This window comes from Empidonax traillii, unplaced genomic scaffold (genome assembly GCF_003031625.1).
Source record: "Empidonax traillii isolate 1590-97213 ecotype Southwest subspecies unplaced genomic scaffold, ASM303162v1 scaffold245:size1430315, whole genome shotgun sequence".
In the NCBI taxonomy this organism is placed as follows: Eukaryota; Metazoa; Chordata; class Aves; order Passeriformes; family Tyrannidae; genus Empidonax; species Empidonax traillii.
This window is the reverse complement of record NW_020955438.1, coordinates 1,209,074-1,236,320: the sequence shown is the minus strand read 5'-3', so window position 1 is coordinate 1,236,320 and position 27,247 is coordinate 1,209,074. Positions and strand designations below refer to the sequence as shown.

At 47.6% G+C, this 27,247-nt stretch overlaps 1 protein-coding gene across 1 annotated transcript; it reads right to left on the bottom strand.

The window, feature by feature from the left end:
• Window positions 1–1,469: 1,469 nt before the first annotated feature.
• On the bottom strand, window positions 1,470–24,878 carry CD81 (CD81 molecule). Its single transcript, XM_027888700.1, has 7 exons — window positions 24,739–24,878; window positions 12,693–12,790; window positions 9,747–9,821; window positions 6,948–7,055; window positions 5,940–6,035; window positions 5,548–5,637; window positions 1,470–4,856 (listed from the first exon to the last, which is right to left on the bottom strand). The coding sequence occupies exons 2-7, from the start codon at window positions 12,756–12,758 to the stop codon at window positions 4,794–4,796; spliced, it is 498 nt and encodes a 165-aa protein (XP_027744501.1). The 5' UTR covers window positions 12,759–12,790; window positions 24,739–24,878; the 3' UTR covers window positions 1,470–4,793.
• Between the last annotated feature and the right edge of the window lie 2,369 nt (window positions 24,879–27,247).

Genomic DNA, 27,247 nt, shown 5'->3' with positions numbered 1-27,247 from the left:
GCATTCCACCCGCCCCTTCCCCTCACAGTCGGTTATCCATGTGGCCTCACATATCCTACACGGCAGGACTGTTGTTTTCCAAGAATAACCCATATCTTCACTCAACAGCACCTCAAAGGGGCCTGGTTTGCCCAGTCCTCTCCCAGCATCACATTCAGCTCATCTGTTTCAAGCACACCAGTGCAAATACTCAGAGACCTGAAGTGCAAACAGGGACTGCGTTTAGCCAGGGAAGGTTTAAGATCCCAGCTGTACTTCCAGGCTGAGGTCCCAAGGCATGCACCCTGGATGCCAAATACTGCCGTGCTTTGCCAGTTAAATCTACACTATTGTTTCTCTCCCTCTTGAACACCAGCCTGGTTCTGACAGTGATTCACATCAGCTTAATCCTAGCTCCAGAGGCAGGAATAATTTTATCACCATCTGGAGCAACAATGCAGTGCCACAATCCAAATGTTTTAAGGCATGAAGCAAAGAACATCACATTAATGGGAAACCACCTAGAGGGTCAGCTGAGGACAGCATTCCCTGCAGCCTGAATATTACTTGAATCCGGGAATGAGACAAGCCTGTTCCCTTGGAAGACCATGGCAGAAATCTGTACGCAATGGAAAGAAACAAGATCTGACTACACATCATTAAAAATCCACTAACAAGGGTGATTGCTTTGTTTCTTTTTTGTTTATTGTTTTTAAATATCACTTTTTTTTTTTTCTTTCCAGAAGTCATTATGTCCGACTCCATTAACATTCAGGTAAACAAGTGAAAGAACAACAGATGGGCATGATCTTTTTAGCACAGGCACAGCCGCTGGGAGCAGGACTTGCCTTTCTCTGCGACAGCTGAACGTTTCTCTCCCTCGTCCCGCATTCCCTCCCTCTCTCTACCAGCAAGGGCAATGGCTGGCAACTGCCGCAGGACATTTTTCTTCAAACACAGCAAGAAGTCCAAGACAAGACAGAGAAAGGCAGGCAGTTGTGGGATCACAGCACTTGGACTCCCACCTTGCTCTCAGCCAGGCTTTCCCCTGAGGGTGTGGAGAGGCAGGTGGGGGCAGCAACAGTGGCATTATCAGACCATCCACAAAAACCAGCCCAGCCCCCAGCCAGACGGCAGCAGAGGGCGTTTTGGGACATTTTCGGTCACTTCAGGAGAAGCCCCTTGAGTGTGTGCGGTACTGCCACCTCAGCCCCCCTGAATTTCAGCACAGTCACTCTATTTTGCAATCCACATTAGCTCCCCCACAGCTGTGCCCCTCTTCCCTTGAGGGTGGGGCAAAATTGCAGCAGTCATCACTGCTGGCAAGCAACCTTCTTGCCTTCCCTCAGCACTGTTCTGGATGCATCCCCAGCCTGCCTGCAGGCCCCCCTCCCAGAGGCTGTAAAATCCCGTGCTGTTGAAGCCTGGTTCACAAAGCATCCTGGTGTTAAGGTTAACTGGTTGTAAAATTGCAGCAGTTCATCACACTATGCACACTATGAGAAATGTTTATTAAATTGATTTTCGTTTCATTTCTTTAAAAAAAAAAAAGGCAGAAAGAAGTTAAACACACTGCTTTGTGGCATGCTCCACAGTATGAAAAAATTCCAAGCATTCAGTTAAGCTGTCAGTGGCTCTGTTTGACCTTTCAATGTGGTCTTTGAACTCAGACCTGGACAGTTGACACTCCTCCACTAGCCTCTTTCCTCCTCCCTGCTTCAGCTCACAGCCATTTTCTCAGCTGTCACTAGCTCCAGGGGGATGTTCCCATGGAGAGGGACGGGGTTGTATTTACAGCTTGCAATTTATTTTTTTTTTTTTTTTGGGTTGTCGAAGGGAGCAGTACAGGGCACCATGTTGCACACAAATGTTAAGGTATGCAGGAGAGGGGCTGAGGCAGAGCAGGGGTCCTACCTAGTGGTTTTCCTCCCTTCACCTCAGCCAGCTTTGGGACTGACAAACTGGCAGAAGAGCCCTGTGGCTTTTGGATCCTGAATGTTTGCAATGGGGCAAGTCCCCTCAGCCCTTCACAGCTCCCTCTCTAGTTTGTCTTATCTCAGGTCCAGCTTCACAAGAGACCCAAGTGGGTAGTTTTTCTGTGAGGGTTTCTCAGTTACTTCATCATTCTTCAGTATGACAGTTCCTCTCTGTCCCTGTTCTCCCAGCTTTGATCCCTCCTCCTATAGCTGATGACCATTCTATCAAGTGTGGGGACTCAGCTGGTAACTCTAAAGAAAGCATTGCCCTCTCCCTGCAAACATCCTTCTGTCCCCTCTCCCATGACCTTCCCAGCTGCTAGCTGTTCCCCTCCTTCCGTACCTTTCCTGCAGCAGCCACAGGAACAGGAGGTGGCCCAGGAAGCTGCCACCTCTGAAATGAGCCAGAGGGTGAAATGCAGCCCCTGCAGGACACGGTCTGAGCAAACTTCCTGCTCTTCCTCCTAAAGCTCTCAGATTCTCTCTCCAATTACCACTTTCTCCCAGTTGCTCCTGCCTGGGACAACCCAAACTCCTAAAGGTACACTGTCCAAGGACACACCTGACCTGCATCGAGACCCAGTCTATCTTCAAACAGAGCTCCAGCTACATACACAGCATCAACTGAATACTGAACAATATCAAAAATATGATATAAAGAAAGAAAACAGAATTGAAATGCGTAATGGCATATTTATACACATTTATCAACAGTCAACAAAAAAGGCGGCAAGTTACACATCCATTCTGTATGCTAACAATCCCGATGCACATAGATGTAAACACACATGCTTGGATGATGCGTATACATATAGCCACATAACAGAGTAGATGACCTGAAGGAGCTACGCTGGGGAGCAGGGGAAGGGGTTACCTACTGCAAAACCTCACCTCATTCTCGATGTGCACAACATGGACATTCAGGGCAGTGTTGCTTTAAGGCTATTTCTAAGGCTGAATCTTTTCTTGTCCGACCCCTCAATATGAAGATCTGTTGAAGCACTTCCTCCTCTTACCCAGCACAACTTGAGATATAGATATATATATATATATTTACCTATATACTTTTTAAAGGTCCTATATACTAAAAGGCAGGAAGAGAAAAGGGGGGAGTCAAAGGGAGGAAAATCTTCTCAATGGATCAGTTTGCCCCAGTGCAGGAATTTTCTATGATGTAGTGGCAATGGCCACGGCAGCCATATGCAGTGATCACGGGTCTCCCTCCCTATTAGATCTGAAGCTCTTCTTTGCAACAAAGGGGGAGAATGAAATACTTCAAGAAACAGAAATACTCCTGCAATGGGGAAAGTGATCACTAATTTCAACTCCTCCCCTTACCTGCTTCAAGGTGGCAAAAAGCTGAGAGATACTGTAACAGCTCAAGTTGCCTGTACGGCTAAGGAAAAGGCTTTGCTTAAAAATATATATCTATAGAACTATACATATAGATCATCTTTTTAGTGACATTCTGATTTTATTACATAGCTCCTGGGTCACTCTCCCCCTCTATCTACATGGTAATGGAGTGGCATACAAAAGAAGCCACATACATCAAATTGATAACCGAAGTTACTAGATCACAAGAATGTGTTTCAATTGGTATGATCTAAAATCCTGAATTCCCTTGATTTTATAAGTTGATCTATTGTTGATATAACTGGAAGGTCTTAAAAATAAACATTTTTTTTTAAATCAGATTATGACAATTTCCCAGCAATATTACAGTGTGCGACAATGTGCTATAATTAAGGAAAATTTAATTGAACAAGAGAGTGATGCAAAGATGAAATTTTAAGGATGTATGCATATGGTTGGAAACACCCAAGTGTCATCCTGCAGTATATAAAAGCAGTCTAAAGTCTGCTAAAAGATTTGTAAAGTCAAGAACATTTTTTTTATGTTTTCTTCTTTTTCAAATATAATTTCTATGTGAGCATTAGCTTAACAGTGAAAAGTTGGTATAGAACTAGACTGTTCCCAAAACATATGTCTACAATGAAATACTGAAGGAGGTTTAAAAAGTAACTTAGTTTTCAGTTTATATTTGAAAAAGTGGGACTAAAATTCACCCTCTGACCTTTTAATGTAATGAATCAGTGGAAATGAGCAAATTTATAAAGTTATAGCCCCAAGGAAAAAAAAAAACACAAAACCAAAAACCATTTTTGCACTTTAAAGAGTAAAAAAATTTAAGCATGACTTCTGTGAAGGATTGACCTAACAATGCAAACAGGTAGGAGAGGAACAATGTGCCTGAGTTTCCCCTGGGTTACATCGCACCCAGGCGACGGAGGCTGTTTCCTCTCCTCTCCTCTTCTCTCTCCCAGGCTTCAGGCAGTCAGCCAGCCTTCCCTGTGGACAGCCTGGAAATGCCAGGGAGTTGGGGTGATGGTTGGAAAAGATGAGTACAAATTAACAAAACCACTAAAATCTGCTTCAGCATCCAATAAAAAAAGTCAGTAAAACCAAGGCAAAATTTTTCTGGTAACAGGCTGCAGCCTTCTCCTCTGCACATCTTCCACCAATGTTACTTCTGAGTTACTGGGGGTGGGGAAGGGGGAGGAGGGACTTGATCTCCTGCTACAGCAGCTTTCCCATCACACAAAACTGATGTGTAACTAACTCAGCCACAAAGATACGGGAAAGTTTTATTTATTAAACAAACAAAAAGTACTTCAAAATAAAAATGGTAAGTACTGTATGGTAATATTGGAAGCATTTATATACATAGTTTTCTTTGTCTGTTGTTGAAATGTCTCCTGGTCACTTGGTGGCACTTGGGGTCCCCTCTAGCGCCGTCTTCCCTGCTCCCCCCTTCCCCTCCCCGGCTCTCACGGCTCAGTAGACGGAGCTGTTCCTTATGCCACAGCACAGCACCATGCTCAGGATCATCTCGAAGATCTGTTGAGAGACACAAGAGCACCAGTGAGGCGCCAACCAGTATGATGTGCCAACCCCACTCCATCCCAAGGTCCCCCAGTCCACTCTCATGTCAGAGATAAGGGCACAGATGCTGTATCTTTGCTGCAGTTTTCATTAGGATTTGGCCAATTTGAGATAAGATGATGTTCTGTCTCTCTCTGGCAGCAGTGGTGTTACATTACGAGCTTCATGGATGCCAACTACACAGCAAATGCCTCGAGATCGCTCCAGCATTACAGCCCAGCCTTTGCACAGGGCTGGGTTACCAGCCCATGCCACCCACCCCTCACTGGAGAGCAAACCTAAGATGGCAAAACAAGCAAACCCTTTCCCACTGCAGACTCCAGCAACAGAACATGGCACCCTGTGGAATAAGTGGTTTTGGAGGCAGCAAGCAGGTTTCCATGGTGCTCTGCCCTTCTGGACGGGCTCACAGGTGGCTCCTGCTCCACTGAGCTTGCCAGGTGCATCCCCTAACAACTTGACTCCACGGAGGGATAACAAAGCCCTCCGTCTCGCCAAGTTCCAGAGCAGCTGAGGTGCACAGGGCTAGTGCTACATTCTGAGCTGCAGGGGCATCTGGAGGAGAGGGATGGATCCAGCCCAGCTGGAAGATGACCAGGGTGCCTCGAGGTGGCTTTTCCCTGTCCCGCCACGCTGTCACACTTACCATGATCACAGCGACCACGACGGCAGCGATACCGATCAGGTACAACTTCCCAGAGAACAGCTCATCGATTTTTTTGTGGCAGTCTGAGTTCTGAGGCAGAGAACACACTGGTCAGATATTGTGCTTTCCCCACCACCCAGAAAGGCAGGTCAGCTTTCTCACTGTCCTGCTTTTGTTCCTAGGTCTTTCCAACCAGACTTCAACCCTCCACACCAGCCAGGCCCCTCAAGCAGGAACAGCAAATGAAGAACCAAGGGGAACCTTCAACATCCTTCTACATCATCCCCAAATAAATCTCTACCCTTTATCTAATCCCCAATAAATCCCCAAATTTCCTTGGCAGCTGAGGTTTCTTCCAGCAGCTGTGCTGACTGAAAAGCAGCTGTGCCTACCTCAAAAAGGTTTTTCAGGGGGTCCTTTCGGCAGAGGTCATCCCTCCACACGGGAGTGAAAGTTGCTGTTAAAATATTGGAACCACAGCAGTCCAGCTACATGGAGAGAGGAAAAAAAAACCAACAAAAACCAGCATTAGCAGATAGCAAACACTCATGCAGTGCTCTCCCTACCCTTACACATCCTTGAAACCACACAAGACTGAGGAGAGGCATCTTGGAAGGGGAAACAAGGGAGGGCAAAAAGTCACCAAATTAACCCTTTTTTCTTTCCAAGCAATGCAGCTGCTTCCTACAATAGTTCCAGACAGATCTGGCATGGCTATCCTGGAGGAGAGTGAATCTAACTCTCTCCAAAGATTTTGTTTCCTGTTGAATGGAGCAAGTATCAGGATTAGTTACTGAGAGTTACATCCTCCTTCTATTGAATTTTTATTTAAATCAGGGGTGCTGAGGTAAATGAAAAGCAACTTAATTAGACCCTGAGCCAGACTTCCCAGCACAGTGTGAAGGACAGAATATTGAAGAGAGTGCAGCTCTGCTTCTTGACATAGAAGAACAGCAAACTTGACAGGCTAAGACCTGCATGTAGCATCATTTGCTTTAGACTCTGCTTTTCCCATTCATTTTCCTGACCTCAGTTATTATTTCTCCTTCCTTCCATGTTCTCATGTACTCTGGCTGCAGGAAACTTCTATGGAGAAGAGATTTTTACATGGAACTCATAAAGCAGGCAGCAAAATCCCAGCACTGTGAACATACTCGATCCATTAAAGCACTAAAAACCCAACACTGCCTTTGTTTCCTGCCCAAGGATTTGTAGTTCAGCCTTGGTGGGGAGAATTGGTCCATGTACAGGGACAGTTGCTCCTCACCACTTACCCAGGGACAAACTGCCTGCAGAAGTTAACCAGCTGTGATCCGCAGCACATCCTATCCATCAAAGCTGGCTCTGGCTGACTCCACGCAGCCTGAGCAGGACGTGCAGCAAGAGCAGCAACATCTTACCGTTTCATGGAAGGTCTTCACCACGGCTTTCGCGTTGTTCGCATCCGGTTCTCCCATGAGCGCCTGCTGAAGTGCTTGATCGTAGAACTGCTTCACATCTTTGGCTATCTGGGAAAGACACAGGAAAAACTCCCTTTCAGCCAGAGAAAGAGGAGGTAACTCATCCAGCAGATGTGCTTGAAGGGGACAGATCCCCTCTAATGACACTCGTAGTAATGTGGGCGTTTTTTAAATAGATTAGGGCCCCACTTGTTTGCAAAGACATGAAAAAAGGCCTGTCTTTCATAGGGCTCAAGCCCCTCCAGCTGTAGCATGTAAAGAGCAGTAAATATTAAGAACCTCATCCACCAGCCAGCAGATTCCAGCCAACACTATCCAAGGACTCCACAAGCTCTCTCTAGCAGATAAAGATAGCCAAGGCCTGGAGGGTGAACCACAAGATCTGAGATAGCCTTCATCTCGTGTGAATGTGCTGCTGGGCTCAGGAACACAGAAGAGGTTTGTTCTGAACCACACAACACATGGAAACAAACAGGCAGGCAACATGTTTCCCACTGAGGCTGCAGGGGCAGGACATGCTGGAAAAGTCAGGAGGTGGGGTGTGCAAGCAAGGCCATCTGTAGATATGGGCACCTCAGCTTGCTGCTTTGGAGGGGATGGCAGGAATTTGGGAGGGATTGCACACTAAAACCTAATGAGGCAGCTCACTTGGGTCAGGCAACTTAGGTGCATCTAAGTGGATGTCACACTCTGGCTGGATCCCTACCTGGAGCTGGGCATCCCCGTCCTATAAGTGGTTATGTGAAAAGTCTCATCCATATTCTGTCCCTGCCAGTGGCTGGTGAACTGCAGCCACCCATGGGGGGTCTGCTCCACAGTGCAAGAACCTCCTAATTATCAGGGATACTGGCCATGTGATTTCTCCTTTAACACCTTCCAATAATTTGGAAGAGACAGATGAAAGAAGGATGTGCAAGAGAAAGAAAAAAAAAGTCTATATGAGCAAGAAAGGGAAAACACTTTCTAGAACATCTGCTCTTGGCAGCACAGCCTGGATTAGCACATGAAAAAAGAAACTGCAGCAAGAAGGAGCATGATTTCAATCAATTATCCCAGAATTCCTTTGTCACTGCTCAAAAAAGTTTGATTTGGAGGGCAATGTTCTCCGATCAAACCATTTGATTCTGGTACATGAAAAAAATATAAAAATAATCCTACTGAATCTAAAGCATCTCCAAGAAAGCAGGCTAAGGGAGACAGTGCCTCCAGCTTTGTGGAACTGTCCCTGCTGGAAGCAGCTCTTGATGTCTGGGATCATTCAACGCTTCCCTCCCAGCTTGCACTGCTCTCAGCCAAGACAGGGAGAAGCAAGCCACTTGCCTTCTGAGCAGGCTCTTCAAAACAGCCCATTCATCATCAAGGCTGTAAAAAAACCAGCTGATGCCAACAGGCTGCTGCCCTTCATTTTAAACTGCAAAATTAATTTTAGGGGCTGAGGTCATCGCTCTTGTATTGGCAAATCCTAAATTTCTCAGCTTTGTGCTCTAATATCCAAGCACCTTCTCCCCAGCATGGGACACAGCAGCCATGGGGTCCCTCCTTACTCAGCCTTCACTTCTTTCACTGTTGGTTGCAGTTGCACATCTTGGACTCTTCAGGATTCACAAACTAACATCTGTGGGAGGCACAGCCCCTCTGCAGAGGTTAATTAGTTCACTAAAGTTGCTAGGAAACAGCACCCTGCCTGCATAATAATATGTTTAGCCACAGAAGAGTGTATTCCAGTGAAGTCATGTTCTCTCCCGCTGAATGACTACACGGGTGTTCCCATTCAGGCCAAGCCCGTCAGCCATGGACTATACGCATGTGAAAGCTGAGCAGGCCACCACCTACTTACACAGCTGGCTTGCGTCTCTTAGTAAAGTAAACACATTTCCTACTCTGCCAAGAGAGTCTAACCTTGGCTTTGAGTACAAGCAAGTCCCCTTCTCTCCTCCAAACCCTCAAGGCCCAGTGATCAAAGCCCAGCCCACTGCTCACTGCAGCACAGCCATAGCTCCCATACGCAGACACTTTTGCACTTTGAGATGAAACTCGGCGCGTCTGTGAGCACATGTGACCGTAATGAAGGGAAGGTGAGCAGAAACAGAAGATGAAAAGTTGCCATTTTCAGTTCTACCCTTTAACTCACCCCCTCCAACCACGAAACCTCATCCGAACAGTCCCTAGAAGGGTGCCTGGTATAGACACAGGATTTGTACCCCTTGTGCATGCACAGCTTATGGATCAGCAGCAAGCCCAGTCCTGGCAGACAAAGGGCCCATAGCAAGTTATATGATACTGCTGAACAGTAGGAAGCAATCCCGTTAATGCAGGCTCTTCCCGTACGGTATTCCCTCCCTTTGGCACTATGTGGCTGGATTTGCATTTCGTTCCTTGGCACCTAGGATGTGCAGATGGCTTTCCTTCACGACTTCATGCATGAATCAACTCACCCTGTGACTGATAGTGTGTTAGCACAGAGGAGACCCAAGCGAGACAGGCTATTTTTATTCTAGACACTGCACTACATACCCTAAGGGGCAGCTGCTACTTTCAAGTGCTCACATTTAAAGTTCATCAGCCCGGCCAAGAGGAGTTAGGTGACCTGCCCAGGTCATATCGCTAATCCAAGCCCCCATGACTCAGTCTGGGAGCAGCTTTTGAGCAGCTTGTAAGCAAAACAGCTCATGTCAGGACCTGCTGTGGTTCTGTCCAGGCCTCCCAGTCCCACAAACACAGGTATCAGAGTTGTCTTACCTGGTCTTTGTTGACAAATCCCCAAATTCCAGCCGCAACCTCGCAGGCAAACAGGATCACCAGGCAAGTGAAGAACTGCAAAGACAAATCAAGAAGGGGATCCTTAACATATCTGGCTACAGGCAAAAGCAACAATTAGGTGGGTAGAGGTGTGGTTCTACTGACAGAGATCAGAGCAAGGTGTCATCTGACTTCCAACCATTTTATCTCTCATATACACACTTAGCCCAAATACATTTTCCTGTAACTCATCGGGTGCCACCCCATGTCCAGACTTCCCACCGGGATGGTTGAGCAGGGATTAGGCAAAGCCTTTCCCGCAAAGGGACTGGCAGGGATGAAGATGCCCTGTGCACCACAAGACATATTGTTCCTCTGCATACACCTGCAGGACCTTCCAGACAAAGTTCCTGCTCTGCCACAAGTGCTCCAAGGACAGGAACTGCCAGTGAGGGGTTAAAAGCACATTTCAGCTGCGGAGGAGCTGGGGGTGTCAGGGTGTGATTTATGACCAGCTCTCCAGCGTCCACAGCCCTGCAAGGCTACTGCAGTTTTTTGCATAAATACTAACGCTGACATTTTCCCACAGTCCCACCCTGTTTGTACAATTCCAGCAGTCCTCCCTGCCATCCCCCCAAAGACTCCCTCCATCTTTTTGTTCAGAACACATTGTGATGGTTGGTCTGTTAGATTGGGAATGGCAAGCTGTAAAGCACAGAGAGGCACACTTCATATGCAGCCAACATCACCTCTGTGACAGTATCACTTAGTGGCTTCTTCCTGGGAAAAGCCCCAAAGTGGGAGAGGTGCCCAGGAATTAAAGAAGCAAAAGCCTCTGGCTCCTGAGCAGTCTCTGTTCCAGACACATTCAGGACATTTTCTTCAACAACAGAGGAAACGGGAGATTCCAGAATGATGCCATGACCTGGCTCTCATGTGCAAGAGAGTTATCAGCAAAATGGAAACAAGACTATTAACCTGACAACAGGAAAGGACTTCCAATATCCTTGTCCAGTTCCTGAACAACCAAGTCCTATGTTAACACCTCTCTATCCCTGATTCCATAGGAATATCTTTGGGGGATTGGGTCCCACACCCCCCCCCCCCAAGGACTCACATCACCCTAAATCGTGGGCACAATGCCACTGTAAGTCTCTGGTTAATCACTAGGGCTCATTCCTCCTGTGGTTTCCCTCCAGTGAAGGATGGCTTGTTTATCCCAGATTTGCAGCCACAACTTCCTGCAGATTCAGTTCTTCTTCAACTTGGCTGCAGAACACCAAGAGATGCAGCTTGATGCTATGGGAACAATGATGTTCCTGGCCAGGCAGATGGATGTGTCCCAGCCCCTTCCCAGGGAGCAGAGCCTGCTCCATGCCACGTGGTTCCTTCCTGCCTTCCTTGGGTCTTGTCGCTCAGCATCCATGCTGCCTTTGACACAGGATTTTGATAGTGTGGAGCTTCCTGGTACTTTTCCCTTCTGCAATAAGCCCATAGTCACTCCATCAGCTAGCTGCAGGAGCAGGGAGTGTAGCTGCTTCCCTCCAACACTCTGAGGACGCTGCCTGAAAATGTCCTTGGAGCACAGTGAGAGCCTTGGCCAGCAGAAAGTGTCCTCACAAGGCATCTCCAGCCTTCTCTTAGCAAGCCAAGGTGTGAGCAAACAGGGGCAGCTCACAGCAGCTAGAGCTGCTAATTTCAGCCAAAGCAGACGGTTTCCCTGTCGGGCCTCAGGTACGTTGTACCATCTGCCCTTCTAATCCTCTTTCCAACTTCAAGCGGGAGTGAGGGGTAATTCAGGGTCTGTAATCACTTGCATTAACAAAAAAATTAAAATCCAAAGCTGCCAGACCTTGCTACAACAACCCCTGTCGGATTTGTGTGCGGGCTCCTCCTATTCCCAGCAGCAGGGATAATGCCTACAAACTCCTACAGCAGCTCCCATCCACTGACGTTCAGAAGTGCTTTATAAACACTGGGGAGAAGCACTCCCTTCTAACTGAAAATCAGCAGCAACCAGAGGTGAAGTCATCTGCAAGAGCAAGGGAAAGCACTCCATTTTCCTCTGTCCCAGCTGAGTCCACACCCATGAGTCACTACACCACCACCAAAAATCTTCCAGCCCAACGAAGCCAAGTGCTGGAAAGTCATTCCAATTAAAAAAAAAAAAAAAAAATTCTAAAAAAATATGTTTTACCCCTCGTTTTATTTTTTATGCATCGATTTTAAAGCTGAACCACATGTGAGAACTTGCTTTAAATAAATGGGTCTCCCTTACCCTCAAGGCAAAGAGTTTTGGTGTGTCTATAGTTTATACAATTAAGTTCATCCCGTGCCAGGAATCTTGAGCTGCTGCCTCACATCAAGGACGCCTGTAGCACTTCAGTAATGGATTTTCCAGGATGTACCTAGATGTTCTTAATAACATATTGTGGGAAGCCTTTGCTGTTTCCTTGTCCAAACAGATAAAAATAGTAGACGATTCCTTAAAAGAACTGGAATTGCCACAGGCAGCCTTGAGACAGAATGAGAGGGGAAGTTGCAGGGGACACCAGGTAAGAAAGAGGGTTTAATGGGTGCTTGGTAAGACAGCCAGACCATGGTGGGGATAAAAGCATGGGGAGGGTACACATATAACAGAGGAAATGAGTCTTTAAGAGTCCTGCTGATCTCACCCCTTCTGCTATGCCGCTGGCTTCAGCCTCTTCCCTGCAACCAGGCACAAGCAGGAGCCTGCCAGCTCAGCCAGCGCTCCATGGGCTGGACAGAGATGCCCTTGGCCAAACAGCACTGCCTTGCTCCTTGCAGAGGTCACCTAGTTCCCACCTCCACGCTCACACATCCTCCCAGCCCCCCCATTTGTCGGAAGAGACCCCAGCAAGGGAGGCACAGCCATGGCAGGGAGATCATGGTGCCAAGTAGCTTCCAAAGCTTTGTGCCTCTTACCGTGCCCAGAAGACACTGAGACTCCTGAATAGCACCGTAGCATCCCAGGAACCCCACGAACATCATAACAGCTCCAACTGCGATCAGGATGTAGATTCCTGCAAGGGAAAGTAAGACACATTACTGCAGGGCTCTGTACAGCAGCATCCCACTGCCTGGCAGACATTCTGGCTGCCCGGGATGGATAACTACAGGCGTGCAGGATTAAGGCCAAAGAGGAATGAGTAGAGGTGGCAGCAGTTATAGAACACAACGTACATGAGCTGGGTCTCAAAGTGTTTGAAGCTGCTAACCAAACCTTTAATAACTCCATGACCTCCAAAATCAGAGGAAACACAGAGAGCTCAAGCAGTACTAGACAAAGGATGTAGCAGGAAAGACAAGGGTTTTACAGTGTCCTCAGAGCTGTAGCAGGGAGTTCCCCTGGCATGCTGTTTTAAATATTTAAACAGAGATGATAATGGTTAGTTAGCATATCTTTTAAAATAAACAATAGGGCATATGGTTTATTTATATTTAACATCATACAAATATTGATTTGGCTAACATTTTAAAGGCATATGCACCACAAAACTAAGGGAACAGTACTCCTTAAGCATCTCATGTAATAAAATCTAGCTTTTTTTGTTATAGGTTCTTCTTCAGTAAATATGATATTTTTTTAATTGAACTTACAAAATTTGCATAGCCAACTTGCACCCTAACTAGTTCAAAGCTTGAAATGAGGCATTGGGAGTGGTTCAAAAAACAGAGGAATGAAAGTTTATTTGTTCAGGAAACAAGGGCTTAGCTCAAGGCTCAACTCTGCTGCCATGAGTAATGACCAAGGTCTCAGCAACCACGAGACTGGTGAAGCCAAACACTACCAGCTCAGTTAAATTTGACACAGCTTTCTCCTGGTGTATACCTTATATTTAGTACCTATTTGGTTAACTAATATTCTCAAGTATTGTGGTTCTACTATTCTCTAAGTGAATCCAACTTCTCATCCAAAAGCAATTTGATACATGTAAAAATTAACCAAATATTACAAATGAGGCAAGACTGCACTCACCATTTTTAAAGGACAGTGAGAAAAAAAAAGGTATCATGATGAGAATAAAAGAACATGGGGGTATCCCACAGGTAAGAGCAACACAGTAAATCTTACTAGTGCTTGGGAGACACATCCCTTCAGTGAAATGTTTTCTTCTGCTATGAGTCAAAATGTTTAAAATTATTAATCAGTCTGTCAGCTCTCCTTTAGGAACAGCCCTAACATATAAACAGAGCTCAAGATTAAAATTGCTTGTACATGCTCGTCATGTTTAAGATTTTTCTTATCTCTGTACCTTTTAAACAATCTTCTGATAATAAAAGTGCAAAGTCTAAAGGGCGTGAACTGAGAGCAGAGTCAAGTTAAGTAAACCATTCTCTAAAACACAAGATACATAATAACGGTCTTGACTTGTTTAAAATTCCCTTACGGATATGTCAAACATGGGGGAGGGTAAACTTTGGCTCCTGCTTCTTCCCTCTTTAAAACAAAAATCACCAGCACCCGAACAATGCAAGCACTGATGCAAGGGCCGACCCAGCGAGAGGCAGTGACGGATTAGCCACCCCAGCACCTCCGGCGCTGCGACTCTCCAGACGGTGTTTCTCACCGGCTATATTTAGGTGCCACAGGAGGGAGGAAGCCAGCTGCAGGGGAAGCACCGGCACAATGGAGCATGCTGACCCCACAGGAAGCCCCTCTTCACAAAACCTGATGGCAGCTGTGGCCGGAGACACCAACATCCTTGCAGCAACACTGCCGGCAAAAGGGGAAGGAGGCGCGAGTTGCACCTCCTGATGTGAACTGAAAGGGTTTCAACAGCACCCAGTAGCCACAAAAAACCATCACGCAACTGGGTTGTTGGAGCTTCCCAAGTGGGGACGAGACACCTCCTCACGCGAGGGTGTGAAAAAAAGGGAAAAGCAAGCAAAAGAAACCTCCCAGGAGAGTTTCTTGGAAAGGACAGGCCAGCAGATAAAGTTTTGTGGTTTTATCGCAACGGCTGGAGATGACATGAGGTGGAGCGGCGGTGGCAGCTGGGCTGAGCTGTATGTGGGGTAGAGGGGCCCCAAAGAGGTTAGGGGGGTGGGGAGCCACGAACGAATTCTGTAAAATGAAGGCTGTCTGCTGGAAACCTGCCAAGCCCAAGAGAGACTGATAGAGATTGTCAGATGCTACATAACTGCTGTCTCACAAAGAACAACGTATCAGCAGTGGTGTCTCAAAAAACAGTCTACTTATTGTCACCAGAATCTGCTGATGCCCAAGATCCAGCCCTCACCACACCAGCTTGTACCAGCGAAGCAATACAAACCATGTCTGGTTCTTCCATTTCACAGCCCGGGGTGGCTCAACTGGAGAGTCTTCATCACAAGTCGCTTTGGGAAAATAAACTTTGCTCACCCCTGAGTGCAGCAGTTTCTGACTTCTTCTCCCCTTGGGACAGCAGAGGGAAGACAAAGCTGAGCTGGGGGCAAGTCATTTCCATGTCTGAGAAGTCACTACTCATGTTAACCAATGGCCCAGAAGACGTGTAGCAAGCAGATGCAGCACATCTGGAGACCAAACAGCATGATGCTGGGACCCCACCGACCAGGTCACTCCCATGGATGGACAGATTTTATTCTAAAATTCTTCAAAATAATCACTGAAGGCAACTTCTAGGTTGAACAAATATAGTCAGGAGATCACAGAGTCATAAAGTAGCGCAGGTTGTAAGGGACCTCAAAAGACCACCTGGTCCACCTTTTGTGCAAATAGGAACTAGGTGAGACTGTCCAGCACCCTGCACACTTAGATCTTGAAAACCTCTAGCAATAGGGACTCTATCACAGCTCTGGGGAGGTTGTTCCAGGGAATGATTGTTCTCACTGTAAAAAATATTTTTCTGATATAGAAATCATCAGAACATGTAGGAGCTACTGGTGGCTAGGAAAGTCCTGCTCTGAAAACTAGGAAATGAAGGCCCAGTGAGAAACTCAACTGATAGAGGAGATCAAGAGGAAACATGGACATTTGCTGTTTTAGGAAAGTCTTCCAGTGGCTTCTGTACTTGCTTCTTGCTGAGATTTCTAGCAGCATCAAAAAACCAAAACTAAAACCAAAACTGACCTGCTGAACTCCAGCCTCAGACAGGCCATGCAGACCTTGAACTGTCCTGGCTTCCTGCTTCTCACCCCGCTCATGCTTCACCAGCTCCTCGTCAGAGCCAGCTCTGCTGTCAAGCAAGGAAACAGCAAGAAGGAAAGCAGGGAAGGGAAGAAGATGTTCACCATGTGCAGCTTCCTGACCGGAGCCCAGCGGATGTGACTGGTGGGGTGGGAGCAGCAGGAATGTGCAGCCAGGCGGGGGAGAGGGCAGTGATGACTGGCCTGATCTCAGAAAACCACAAAAAAACCCTGGAAGGCTTTTGGAATAAAGGCCAGCTTCATTCCCAGGCACAAACAAGCGGCCGTTATGGAGTTGCCTTTTGTTACTGAGCACTACAGCCTCCTGGGAGGCAGCAGAACAGGACTCTGCTCCAGAGTTTATTTAAAAACAAGCACAAAATATTTAATGCAACAACAGCATCTTGTACGATGAATGCTGGCAGTGTTTCTCCAAAGAAATGCCATGCTGAAGGCTGAGAAAGCAAATGAAGGCAACCAAAGTGCCCGACCACATGCTTTGAATGGTGTTTGCTTTCCCACACCCATCCTTCCCCTCGAGGGATGGAGCTGATGGGGGAGTCTCTGCCTCCAGACTGGGTGCCAGGAAGCTGGGGGGCTGTTTCAGAGCAATCACAGCCCAGACTGGAACGACCAAGCCCTTTTCCCAGAAAGCAGCCTGACACATCTTAGCTTTCATTCCTGGCACACAGGGGTGATGACGCATGGTGTGGTTTTGAGCTCCATATCTGTGAGCAAGGCACCTGTCATCCCCATCATGAATGGCACATTATCCTCCCTAAAGTCAGAGGAGATTCCCCCCAACTCCACAAGCCACTTCATTATGTAAGCACCAGAGACTGGTTAACTCCTTCAAGCCCGTCATGGATGAGGAACTCTTCACTAAAGTGAAGAGCTTGCTCCTTCAGGGCTCCATCTAAACTGGCACAATTTGGCATGAGCAAGGCTCCATCTGCCTTTCACATGCCACTTCCCAGCTCATTTTTATTGCAGCTTTCTCAGGGGTTTCAAAACAAGAAGCACTGTTTGCCATAAACAAAAAGTAAAATGAGAGGGGTATAAAATGCAAACTGCAGTGTCTAAAACCACGCTGCTCCCTCACACATCAGCAGTACATAATCCTGGGAACAGCCTGAGCTGCAGCAACAGGTACAGTGAGCAAATCACATACAGGTGTTCATGGTACCAATGCATCTCCACATCCTTAAGCAATGCTATAGTGTGATTTCTAGCCCTATGGCAAGGTTCTCTGATAAGGCAGCAGCAGGCAAAATTGCCAAAGATGCCACATGTAACCAGGCACCCACCAAAGTAAGCTGTGGGCCTCAGGACCTGTATCTCAAGAGTTTGGGAATCCAGAGGAGGATTTGCAGAGATGGATGGGGTAAATACTGCCTGGAGTCCTCCTACTTCCTTTTGAGATGGAGCCTTAAAGCAGAAAGCTATAGGAAAGAGACCAATCACTCTCAGCTTCATCTCCTCATCTGCATTCAAAGCAGTAAAACAGGAGCTCTTCGCTCAAGAGCATCAGGATGATAATCAGAAAAAGTAGCAGCAGTGGACCAAACATCATCCCCCTCTTCCCCAATACAACCAGGGCATGTGCTGCTTTGGGCTGCAGAGACCTCCTAAAACATTAGCCACATGAAAACCCCCCAGCAACAGAGCTGGGAAACTGATAGTAATTGAGCACTTCTCTTGGTATGGTGCCAGGTAGGAAACGGAAAAAAAGCAGCCAAGAGGCCAGCTTAGCTCCCAGCTCAAGCAGATGATACCTTCATGGCCCTTTACCTGCAGGCCATGTAGTAAGCAGGATGCTCAGCTCTGGGAGCAGGGAAGGGAGAGAAAAAGGCAGTATTCAGTGTCAGTACTTGCTCTGGCATTAAAGCAGCATAGCTGGTGCTGGCAGGGTTGTAAAACCCATGTCCTGTCCCTGCTGAGAACTAAAGAAAACAAGAAAAAATAAACAGTCTTAAAAAAAGGACACAATGAAAAACAAATAAAAGGAGGAACAAGCACAGGAGAGTCCCTCTAAAACAAGCAGGGAGCAGGCCAGCCCTGGCCAGCCCTCCTCCCATGCCCCAGCATCCCCATCAGAGATGCTGTGCAGCTCCTGGCGTGGGCAGTCCTGGACAGTGCCCTACCTCTCCCCCCCTTTCAGTCCTGTCCCAGCAGCTTTAACTCATTAGGCTAATGGAAGCCAGTCACTCCCCCCAGGTCACCATGGCAATGTTTCCAAAAGATGAAAAAAAAAGAACTCCCCCAGCATCAACACCATGCTTCCTGGGAAGGCAGGGCAGCTCTCCAAGCCATGCCTGCCCTCCCCATGGGATGGGCTTTAAAAAGGGGCTGAGAGCAGAGGGGAAGAGATATTTTAGTGCTTATTCTTCCAACAGGCTCCCGGGGGGAGACTGCACATCCAAGAGTTCCTCCGAGGAAAGGACGGAGGTTTCAGTGCTGTTGCTTCTGGCCTGGAGATGCTGAACATCGCTGGTCTCACCACCACGGTTGCTGCTGGGAAGGGTGGGACCATCCTACAATGGTAGGAGGGAGATTCCATCATGGAAGAATGCCCTGTTGGTAGCCAAAAAAATGACCACGATGTTCTTCCTTGCAACCTGGGGGTTGCAAGATACAGGCTGGGAATGGAAAGTCCCTCCAGGACAGGGTTGAGGTGAGAAAAGGATGACTGCATAAGCCAGCCAGCAAGAGAGCGTCTCCTAGACATTTTTGTCCAGTTGGCTGATAGAACTGGCCCAGCAGAGATGACAGTGGTTTCTTGAAAGTGGGGTAAGAGAGAGAAGGGCTGGAAAAAGAAAGGGTTTGCTGGAAATGGACAAATGGGAAGCCCCTTCATTCCCCTCCAGTCCCTTTCTTTCCCAAGGAAAACATTGTTGCTCTGTGGCTGCTAATGACTACCAGATGCAGCAATAGGGTCACAAAGCATGGAGGGCTCTCCTGGGGCTCCGTGGTTCACATAGGGAGATGAAAGGCTGTACACGCTGCCCTCATCTGCAAGACCAAGGCAGGGAGGAAGCAATGGACACCCCCCTGTCAGAAAAGCAAAGGGGTGGTGGAGAAAGCCCCAAAGAACATCCTCACATGCACACACTTGTGCCCAAAACAACTCCACACAGATGCCACAGGCAGATTTTTTCTCTTCTGCCCGTCCCACTGGAAAGGAATTTGAGTTTTGTAAAGTCAGCATACCTGTGAAAGCTGGGAGGAGGCCTATGGCTCATTTCCAATACTGGGATGGACAGTGGTGGCACAGCATAGGAGATCAAGCCTAGAAGATGCTGGCCCATCCCCTGGTAAAGTACTTCTGAAAACCTCTATGTGACCTGGGGTCTCACCCACAGACAGCACAAATCCCACTAGAGGATTCCCTGTAGGCTTTGCATGCCTTAAACACACTGCAGTTTTCAAAGGAAAACTGTCGAAGCTACAGGTTTGAACAGCTCTAGAGAGCAAGAAGCCACTCTGGCACAGGTCTGGGGCAGCAAAGCCAAAGGGAGGGAACAAAGGAAAAGGACAAGTAAATTATTCATAGTTTGGCACATCTGACGCCAAAATAACCCGATGGTACTAATTATTTAAAAGTCATAAGCAGTTTTAGTCTGCAGAGTAAATGAATCACAGGGGTTGGTCACGATGAAGGTAGACCGAACTGCAATTAAAACACATGCTGCTTTTTTAACAGAAATTGAATTCTGTGATAAGAATTCAAACAAAATGATTGTACTGTCAGATACATGGTATAAAGCCAGATACTTAAAAAAAAGTATTGACAAAGTGTTTTGCCCTAAAACTGCTATTTTAAAAGAGAATCCAGTATTATTGAAGGAGTTGATCTGACAGTGATTAGAGAAAAATCTAGAACAAGTAAATCTCAGCTTTTTTTTTTTTTTTCCTTTAAGGGGCCAAATAATTAAATTGTCCTTAACTACAAATAAGTTTATTTCCAAGACAGAAAAATGCATGCACTTATATTTTTTAAATAATCCATTTTCAGTGTGGTCCAAGGCCAAATGCAAACCTCAGTTTTGAATGCCAAGCACGCAAGCCTGGCCACAGCTCACGTGTCTGCTGGCAAATCTCCGACACAGGGAGCCTTGACAAAGAAGAGCACAAATGGGTGAGAGAACCCCGTCCTGAACCAGCTGTGTGCATCTGCAGGGATCACTGCCAAAACTGAAGGTGGTTTTTCACTAGTGTTTATTACAGGACCTAGAAACCAGGACTCTCAGGCTCTTCTCTGGCCCTTTCACAACAAGTTAAGTAAAAGATTTGCTGCTGGGTCTAACCCTGTGATATACAGAAGTTGACGCCATCTCTTAAAGATGCCTGAGATTTCCAGAGGGATGGGGACAAGGATGTGAGCCTCAACAGAAAGCAAGACCTTCTCACTATTCATGGTGGGTCCACACTCACTGTAGCACTGCTGACTTCCAGAGCCTTTGCAACACACCAGAGCTCTGCACAACTCCCTCTGCAGTGAAAACCTCCCTGAAACCCCAGAAATCACTGCTTTTTGTCCAAGGCAGTCCTGAAAAGGCTAATTAAGCTGCTGTTATGGATAGAAGGCAAAGCTCCTCCATGATCCCTGAGCCAACGCAGGTCTGTTTGGATGATGGGCTGGGATGCTCTGCACTGATGGCCCCACATGAGACCCTCGGCAAGGGCAGTTAAAGCATCCTCACATGCTGTAAGGACAATGGGCAAACCTCAGGGAAGCTCAGACAGATGTCCTGATCCCTACCCATCTGCGCACCGCTGCTTAGCAGGCCCTCCTCTCTGCAAGGGTCAGATCCCCCTGAGGCCAGCAAAACCTCATTACAGGACTTCCAAAAATCCCGAAGACACCTATGAAAGCTTGCCAGCAGCTGCAGTTCAACTTAGATGTGCACTCATTTGTGAGGAAGACTTCAAAGCCTCCCTGTGCTTTCTGGCCCATTTATTCTAGCCCAGTCTGTGTGAAAAGCAGCTTGAACTCATTTCCAGGGTAGAAATCATTATCCTGGACTGGGTTTGTACAGAGGAGGATGGTGAAGATGGTCTGTGATCCACCTTGTTAGAGAGCCTGCACTCCTGTTAGCTGGTCTCCCTGGTCTCTCCTCAGCCCCTCGGCAGCACTCCACCTCGCAGGCACACTCACCACCTCACCATTAGCCTGAAGCCATTCCTGCCCTCAGCTGTCCTCTGCCTTCTCTTTCTCAGGTTTTGCTGTCTGACCAGCCTGGGAACCAGATTCAGAGTCAGCAACCTGGTATCTAGGGAACCCCCTCCCACTAAAAAACACAAAACCTCCTTTTGCCTTTCTGTTGGGGCAGTGATACCCAGCAGGACGGCAGGGAAGGGGAGCAGTGGCAGCAGCCTCAGTGGCCAAGTTTAACCCGTATGCCTGTCCAAAACCTCACACCCCTCCCCAGGGCTGTTGGTGCCGCCATGCTCCAGGGAGGAGACACTGCCCTGCAGTGCAGATTTACTTATAAAACACAAAAAACCTAAATGGGAGCAAAATGAACCCCTTCTTCACCCTGAAAGCTGCAGGGAAACTGTACCCCAGCTCTGGAAAACCCACTCTCAGTCACTCTTCATGGTGGCTGGCCCCACTCCCAGGGCCGAGCTAATTAGAGCCACTGGTCGTATCACCCTGTCACTTGCTGTGAGCTGTTGGAGGCAGATTTCCTATTTTGGATCTGGCAGGACAGAGTGAAGCCGAGACTATCCAGCTGCCATGCTCCATTCCTTGCCAGGCAGCTTGAGGGAAAGCACAGCAAGGGCAGGCAGCAGGGACAAGTACCCACTGATGCTCCCAGCACATGGGCAGCCCAGCAAGGGCAAAATGTGAAACCCTGGCCTGGGGATTTAAGGGAAACAAGAGCTAAGGCTTTTGTCCACGACCTCCTCAAAGCATTTCACCCACAACAGCCATCTCCAGGCATCACATAACCAAATCCTTGAAGAATGGGGAACCTGGCTTTTTCCTCCCACACTTCCTTCACTGCCATTCCACTGAGAAAGGGCAAAAGTGCTAAGTCCAGTGTCACTTGCCTCTTTAAGAACCCCAAGGGCTCTTAAAACTGGTGACACCACAGCACTAACTTGTTAGAAAGAGATCAGACTGTTCCAATTTGTACTGGTATCTGCAGAGAGAGACCAGTTCAGCCTTTTGCTATGGGCTCTCATAACACACTGAATCACAGTTTTGATGTTTATTTGTGTTTTTTTAATGGCACTTTATGTGTAGGGTCAATAGGTATCTGAGAAGTGATTAACCAGTTGTTAGAAACTTATCAATGCTTCTAGCTATCCTGAAGGATGTTTTCTGCCTTGTGACCTTCCCAACCTCCAGAAAGACAGAGCTTTCCAGGTGCAGTATTATGCAAGGGCAAGAAGGATTTTAGTTTTTCAACTACAAATAAAGCAAGTAAATGCCTATCAGACCATAAGCCTAGCTCAGATGAAGAGCAAGTAGTTTCCTTTACAGCCATGAAAGCATGAAACTACTGCGCTCCAGCTATCCCCATCCCTGGTCCTGCTGGTCTTTTCAGCACTGAAGCAGTTAACTTCCCACTTGCTGGAGCATTGGGTCCACAGCCAAAATGGAAGTGCCAAAAGCCAAGACTGCAACAAGTGGTTAGGGGATCAGATGGTTTGCACGCCGTGCTGAGGAAAAGCCCACGAACAAGGGTTTGTTTAATAACCTCCCAAGCCAGCCCACAAGTCAACTCGTTGGATGCAGTGCCAAAGTGCTGGGGAGGAGGGGTAGCGCTTGTGGGAAACTCCAGCCCCCAGGAGCCCCCTTCCTTATGGGCTTGGTAAGGGAGCAGGGGAACAGCTGCCTGCACCCGGGGGGAACTGCAGGGATGGTTGCTGCCACAGTCTGGAATGGAAGCTGAGAGCAAGGACTGCTCCTCTCCTCCTGCTCCTGCAGCAGCCTGAAGGCAAATAAGCATCACACCTGGTACCCTGTAGCTGCCCTGTTCCCCACATCCTCTTTCTCCCACTTCCCCAGTGCCCTCAAATCCCACATACCAACCAGCTGCATTCATTATTTTTCCTGTCCCATAACACACAGATGCCCTGGGAAAAGAGTCTGTAACAAACAGCTGCAACTTTGAGGCAGGGAAAAAGACACAGAGAGAAACAAGGAGACACCAAAGCGCTGCTTTTCTACTTCCCCTTCTCACTCAGCACCAATCCCATGATGGAAGTTTTCCTCCTCTAACAGTGTTTATTGCTTCCCCCTGTCCTGCAGTGCTGCAGCAGAGCCTGGCTAGCCTTTAAAAGCCTCCCGACAGATCCCGGGACCAGCGCCCTGTGCCAGACACCAAAAAGTGGTTTGCAAGAGGCGGGGGTGGAGAAATCAGCTCTGGAGGCCAAGTTCAGAGATGTTCCCATTCCCAAAGCTGGAACATTGTGTGCATGTGTACATTGGATGCCAGACGAGAAAAACGAGGGAGTATCAGTTGTAGGAGGGAGGAAAAAAGGGGTTGAAAAAAAAAAAAGAGCAAAAAGAAATCCCAGCCTTCAGACTCCAGAGGTCTGGCTGGGAGAGGCAGCAACTGAAAGAAATGCTCTTCTGTTATTACTGCATGGAAATTACAGCTGCCAGAAGGAATCCAGGCCAATCTGTTGCTGAATATAACTTTTAAAAGACAGCCAGCCTCAAATCATGGGCCGTTCATGGGTGTCGGAAAGCAGTGTGGTGGTGGGACCCATGGTTCATTTCCCACTGCCTTCTAAATAGCAAAAACCAAGGACAAAGACAAAATAAAAAGGGATGGAAGAGTAAAAGATGTCCAACAGGTGGGAGAGGAGGACTCCGACCCATGCTGCAGGTCCCCCAAGTTTGGGGAGAAAGTGTTAACTAGGGAGACATCAGTTGTTGCCCCTCCCAAAAAGGAGATATTTGGGCTGGTTCCTGGAAAGGAGAGAGTTTAACTTCATACAAGTTCTGTTTTCTCTCTTTAAAATTGAGATCTACAAAGGGGAAATGCTGGGTGTGAGGCATCAGAGTAAAAATAGCAAGAGAGGGAAACCCACCACTGTTTACAGCAGGAGCAAATTCTGTAATCAGGTGTAGCCAAGGGAGAGGGCTCAGGCATGCCATTTCATGGGCAAGCAGGGAAACACAATGGAAAACCCTTTCCAGAAAGTAATTTTAGCTACAGGTGAGAACAGGACATCGGATCAGACGATGTTCCCAGCCCTGTCGGCTTGTGCTCCAAGCCAGCCCCTGCCTGGCAGCCAGCCTCTCTTGCAAGCTGCTCCCCCTTGTCTGCAAGGGATCATTGGAGAACAGGGCAAAAATAGGGGTTTTCATCTTCCAGCAAGCCAGCATGCTGTCAAATTAACAAAAATCATGCTAGGCTTAACTGTAACACACAGAGGCTCCACCTGCCCTTCCTGGAGAACTTGAGTCACGCACTCACCAAGCTTCACTTTCGACTGCCAGGCACTCTGTCAGCTACTTTTACACCCCTTTAGGAAACAAGACAAGCTTCCAAGAAGTCCCCCCTCTTCCCAAATGTGCTCTGGGAGAGACTGCAGTGGAGAACAGCACTGAAGAAAACCCACTGCACGCAACAAGTCATTTTACACTTTCAGCTGATGTGACTTTGGATTCTGTGCTTGGGCCATAGCCAGCATTTATTAAAAGTTTTGGCTGGCACGGCAGGAGATATTTTGGAGAGTGTGAGGGCAGCAGGAGGCATTTTTATACTGACCTCCTTGTTGCTCACCTGGAGCTTTCTGCCCTGCTTTTGGGTACACAGCAGGCCACCCTGAGGTCTAACACCCACACAGCAACGCCAGCATTCCCAGATCTACTCACCAACGTAGAAGGTGTTAGGGGCCTGCTTTTCCCCCAGTTGCAGGTAGAGGATATTTGTTGTCTGCGAGTCATGCCGGAGCCAGAGGGCCACTCCCAGGATGATGCCTCCAGCCAGCTGGGGAGAAAGCAGAGGGAAGCAAGGGTTACCCACTATTCCAGCCACATGAGACCCAGAATGGCAGTTTTCAGGCGGGAGCAGAAGACTTGCTTTTCTTCTTCCTGCAAATGTAAAGTAATATCCTTCCTAACCGTCATCCCACCCTTACAATATGTTTTGTGCCCCATACCACATAAGCCACATGATCCTCCCTACTGTATGAGAAGACCCTGCATTCTGAGGATGTGCAAGGCCCTTTCCAGTTCCTGCAGCTGATTTCTTTCCCAAGAGTTATTTTATTATGCTGTTAAAATGGAAGGCTCAGCCTCACCCAAGCAGCACAAGAAGCACCACTGGGGTTTTTCGGAGAGCTGTTCAATAGAAGTTAGGATCAACCCCGATTACTCCCTTTTTCCAATGGGCTGTTATCACATCATTTCATTTCAATGTGGGGGAACTATCCATTTTTCCCCTCTGTCCCCAAGTCTTGCATGAACACTATTTCCCATTCAGGGGCAGGCATCCAGTCTGAACAGACCTAGTGTTCCTCTGGTACATATGGCGTTTCCTAATTCCTTATACAGGGACTGAAGGGGAGCAAGGCATCAATTCAGGCCAAGGCACAACCACACTGCTTTTGGAGGCCTCCAGGCTGAGACTGATGCCTCATCCACGCTGTTGAACAGCAGAAGAGCAGCGCACTCACATACACATATGGTGTGCACACCAACACATATGACTGACCCTCAGGGCAAGCATAAAAACACACTTCAAACATGAGATACATTCTGTGCATGGAGCATCAGCTCGCCACTGGGATATTTATGTACAAACAGTGGGAAGTTTTATAACTGAGCTCCTCCCTGTCTTCTCTTTCAGGGAGGGGTTGAGAATGGCAGCAGAAGATGGGAGCGGAATGGGGGCACTCTAGCTCAAACTAGAGCATTTGCAGCAGGAATTGCTGTGTTCTCCATGACACCCCTCTTCCATTTAAAAGCACAAGAGAGAGGGGAAAAAAATAAGCACCTGTTGAAAAAAACCCAAACCCTTAAGAATTCAATATCACTGCTGTGAAAAGGCTGGAAGCACCTGTTCAAATTCCAATTTGACTTTGAGTGTTCTAAATCCTTGGAAGCCATTCATCTTACAAAAGGGAAGAAAACTACCAAAGAGTACAGAAGTAGAAACATGCTTTTTCTAAAAGAGTCTGAGTCAGGTCAGCTACAGGCATGATAAGCACCATAAAGGTCACATGAAAAAAAAAAAAAAAGTTTGTTCAGTGTAAGTGCGGACTCCAGTTGGGCATGTGCAGCAGAACCACAGTGAACACAGGAGGACTGGAATCTGCTAGTCAGGCTGTCGATGGGAGCCTGGCTCTGCCCCTTGGGAGGTCAGGTGGTGGTTTCCTCCTTGCTCGTTTTCACAAATCCCAGTCATGAGATTTTTACAGGGGTACCACTGAAGCTGGGGCAAAACCACACCATTTGTGCCAAACTCACAGGGTAAGCTGTCCTTGGGACTTTTCCACTTCATGGACAGAGAAAATCCCCACAAGCTCCTGGAGAGGGAGGGAAGATTTTTGCAAGCCTTTCCCTAATTTACCACCGAAGTAATCAGCTTTTAACACTTCTCCCACAGCAACTAAAGCAACTTCCCTGCTGGCATGGTCCCTCATCCCTCCTGCACTTGGGACAGCCTGAGGTTTTCCAAACACTGGCAATGGAGAAAAGTCACGAAAGCTGATCTGTGCTGAAGTCCAGCTCCAAATAAGGCAGGTTGTAGCTTCGCAGAAAGTTACTCAAATCCAGCCTGGTGTGGCTTGTTCATTGTCTGAGGGCGTAGCAAAGTTCATGTTTATCCTCCCAGAAGAAAGGGTACGTCCCCAAATTAATCAGTGCCACTCTTAAAGTAAAGGTGGCTGCTAGGGAAAAAGAGATCCTGAGGAAGATCTGTGTTTCTGCGCTGGCTGAGAAGTAGAAAGAAAAAAGGCTGCAGCCTTTCTTGTTTTGGTTTTCCGCCTGCAAGGACACATTGCTCCGCCCTAGCATGCTGCCCTCTGCATCCGGCAGCACCCACCCCAGCACACCCTGACACCCATGGTGAAGGGATGGATCAAGGGCTGGACTTGATGATCTCAAAGGTCTCTTCCAACCCAGTTAATTCTACGATTCTATGAGATTGGGGTGACACCAGCAGCTCCTTTCCAATCAAATTTGCCCTAAAATGCACAACAGAACCAAAAGCAGGCTGCAAGCTATCCTCGAGGTATTTTTTAATCATTTGGGAATGTCAGCTAAAGGGATGGAACCTATTCTAATGCATCAAACCCACCCCAGCAGTGAGGTCTGCCTAACTGAACCAACTCCAGATGTTCCCTGTTTCATCCTGAATGCACCCCAGGAACACCCCAAG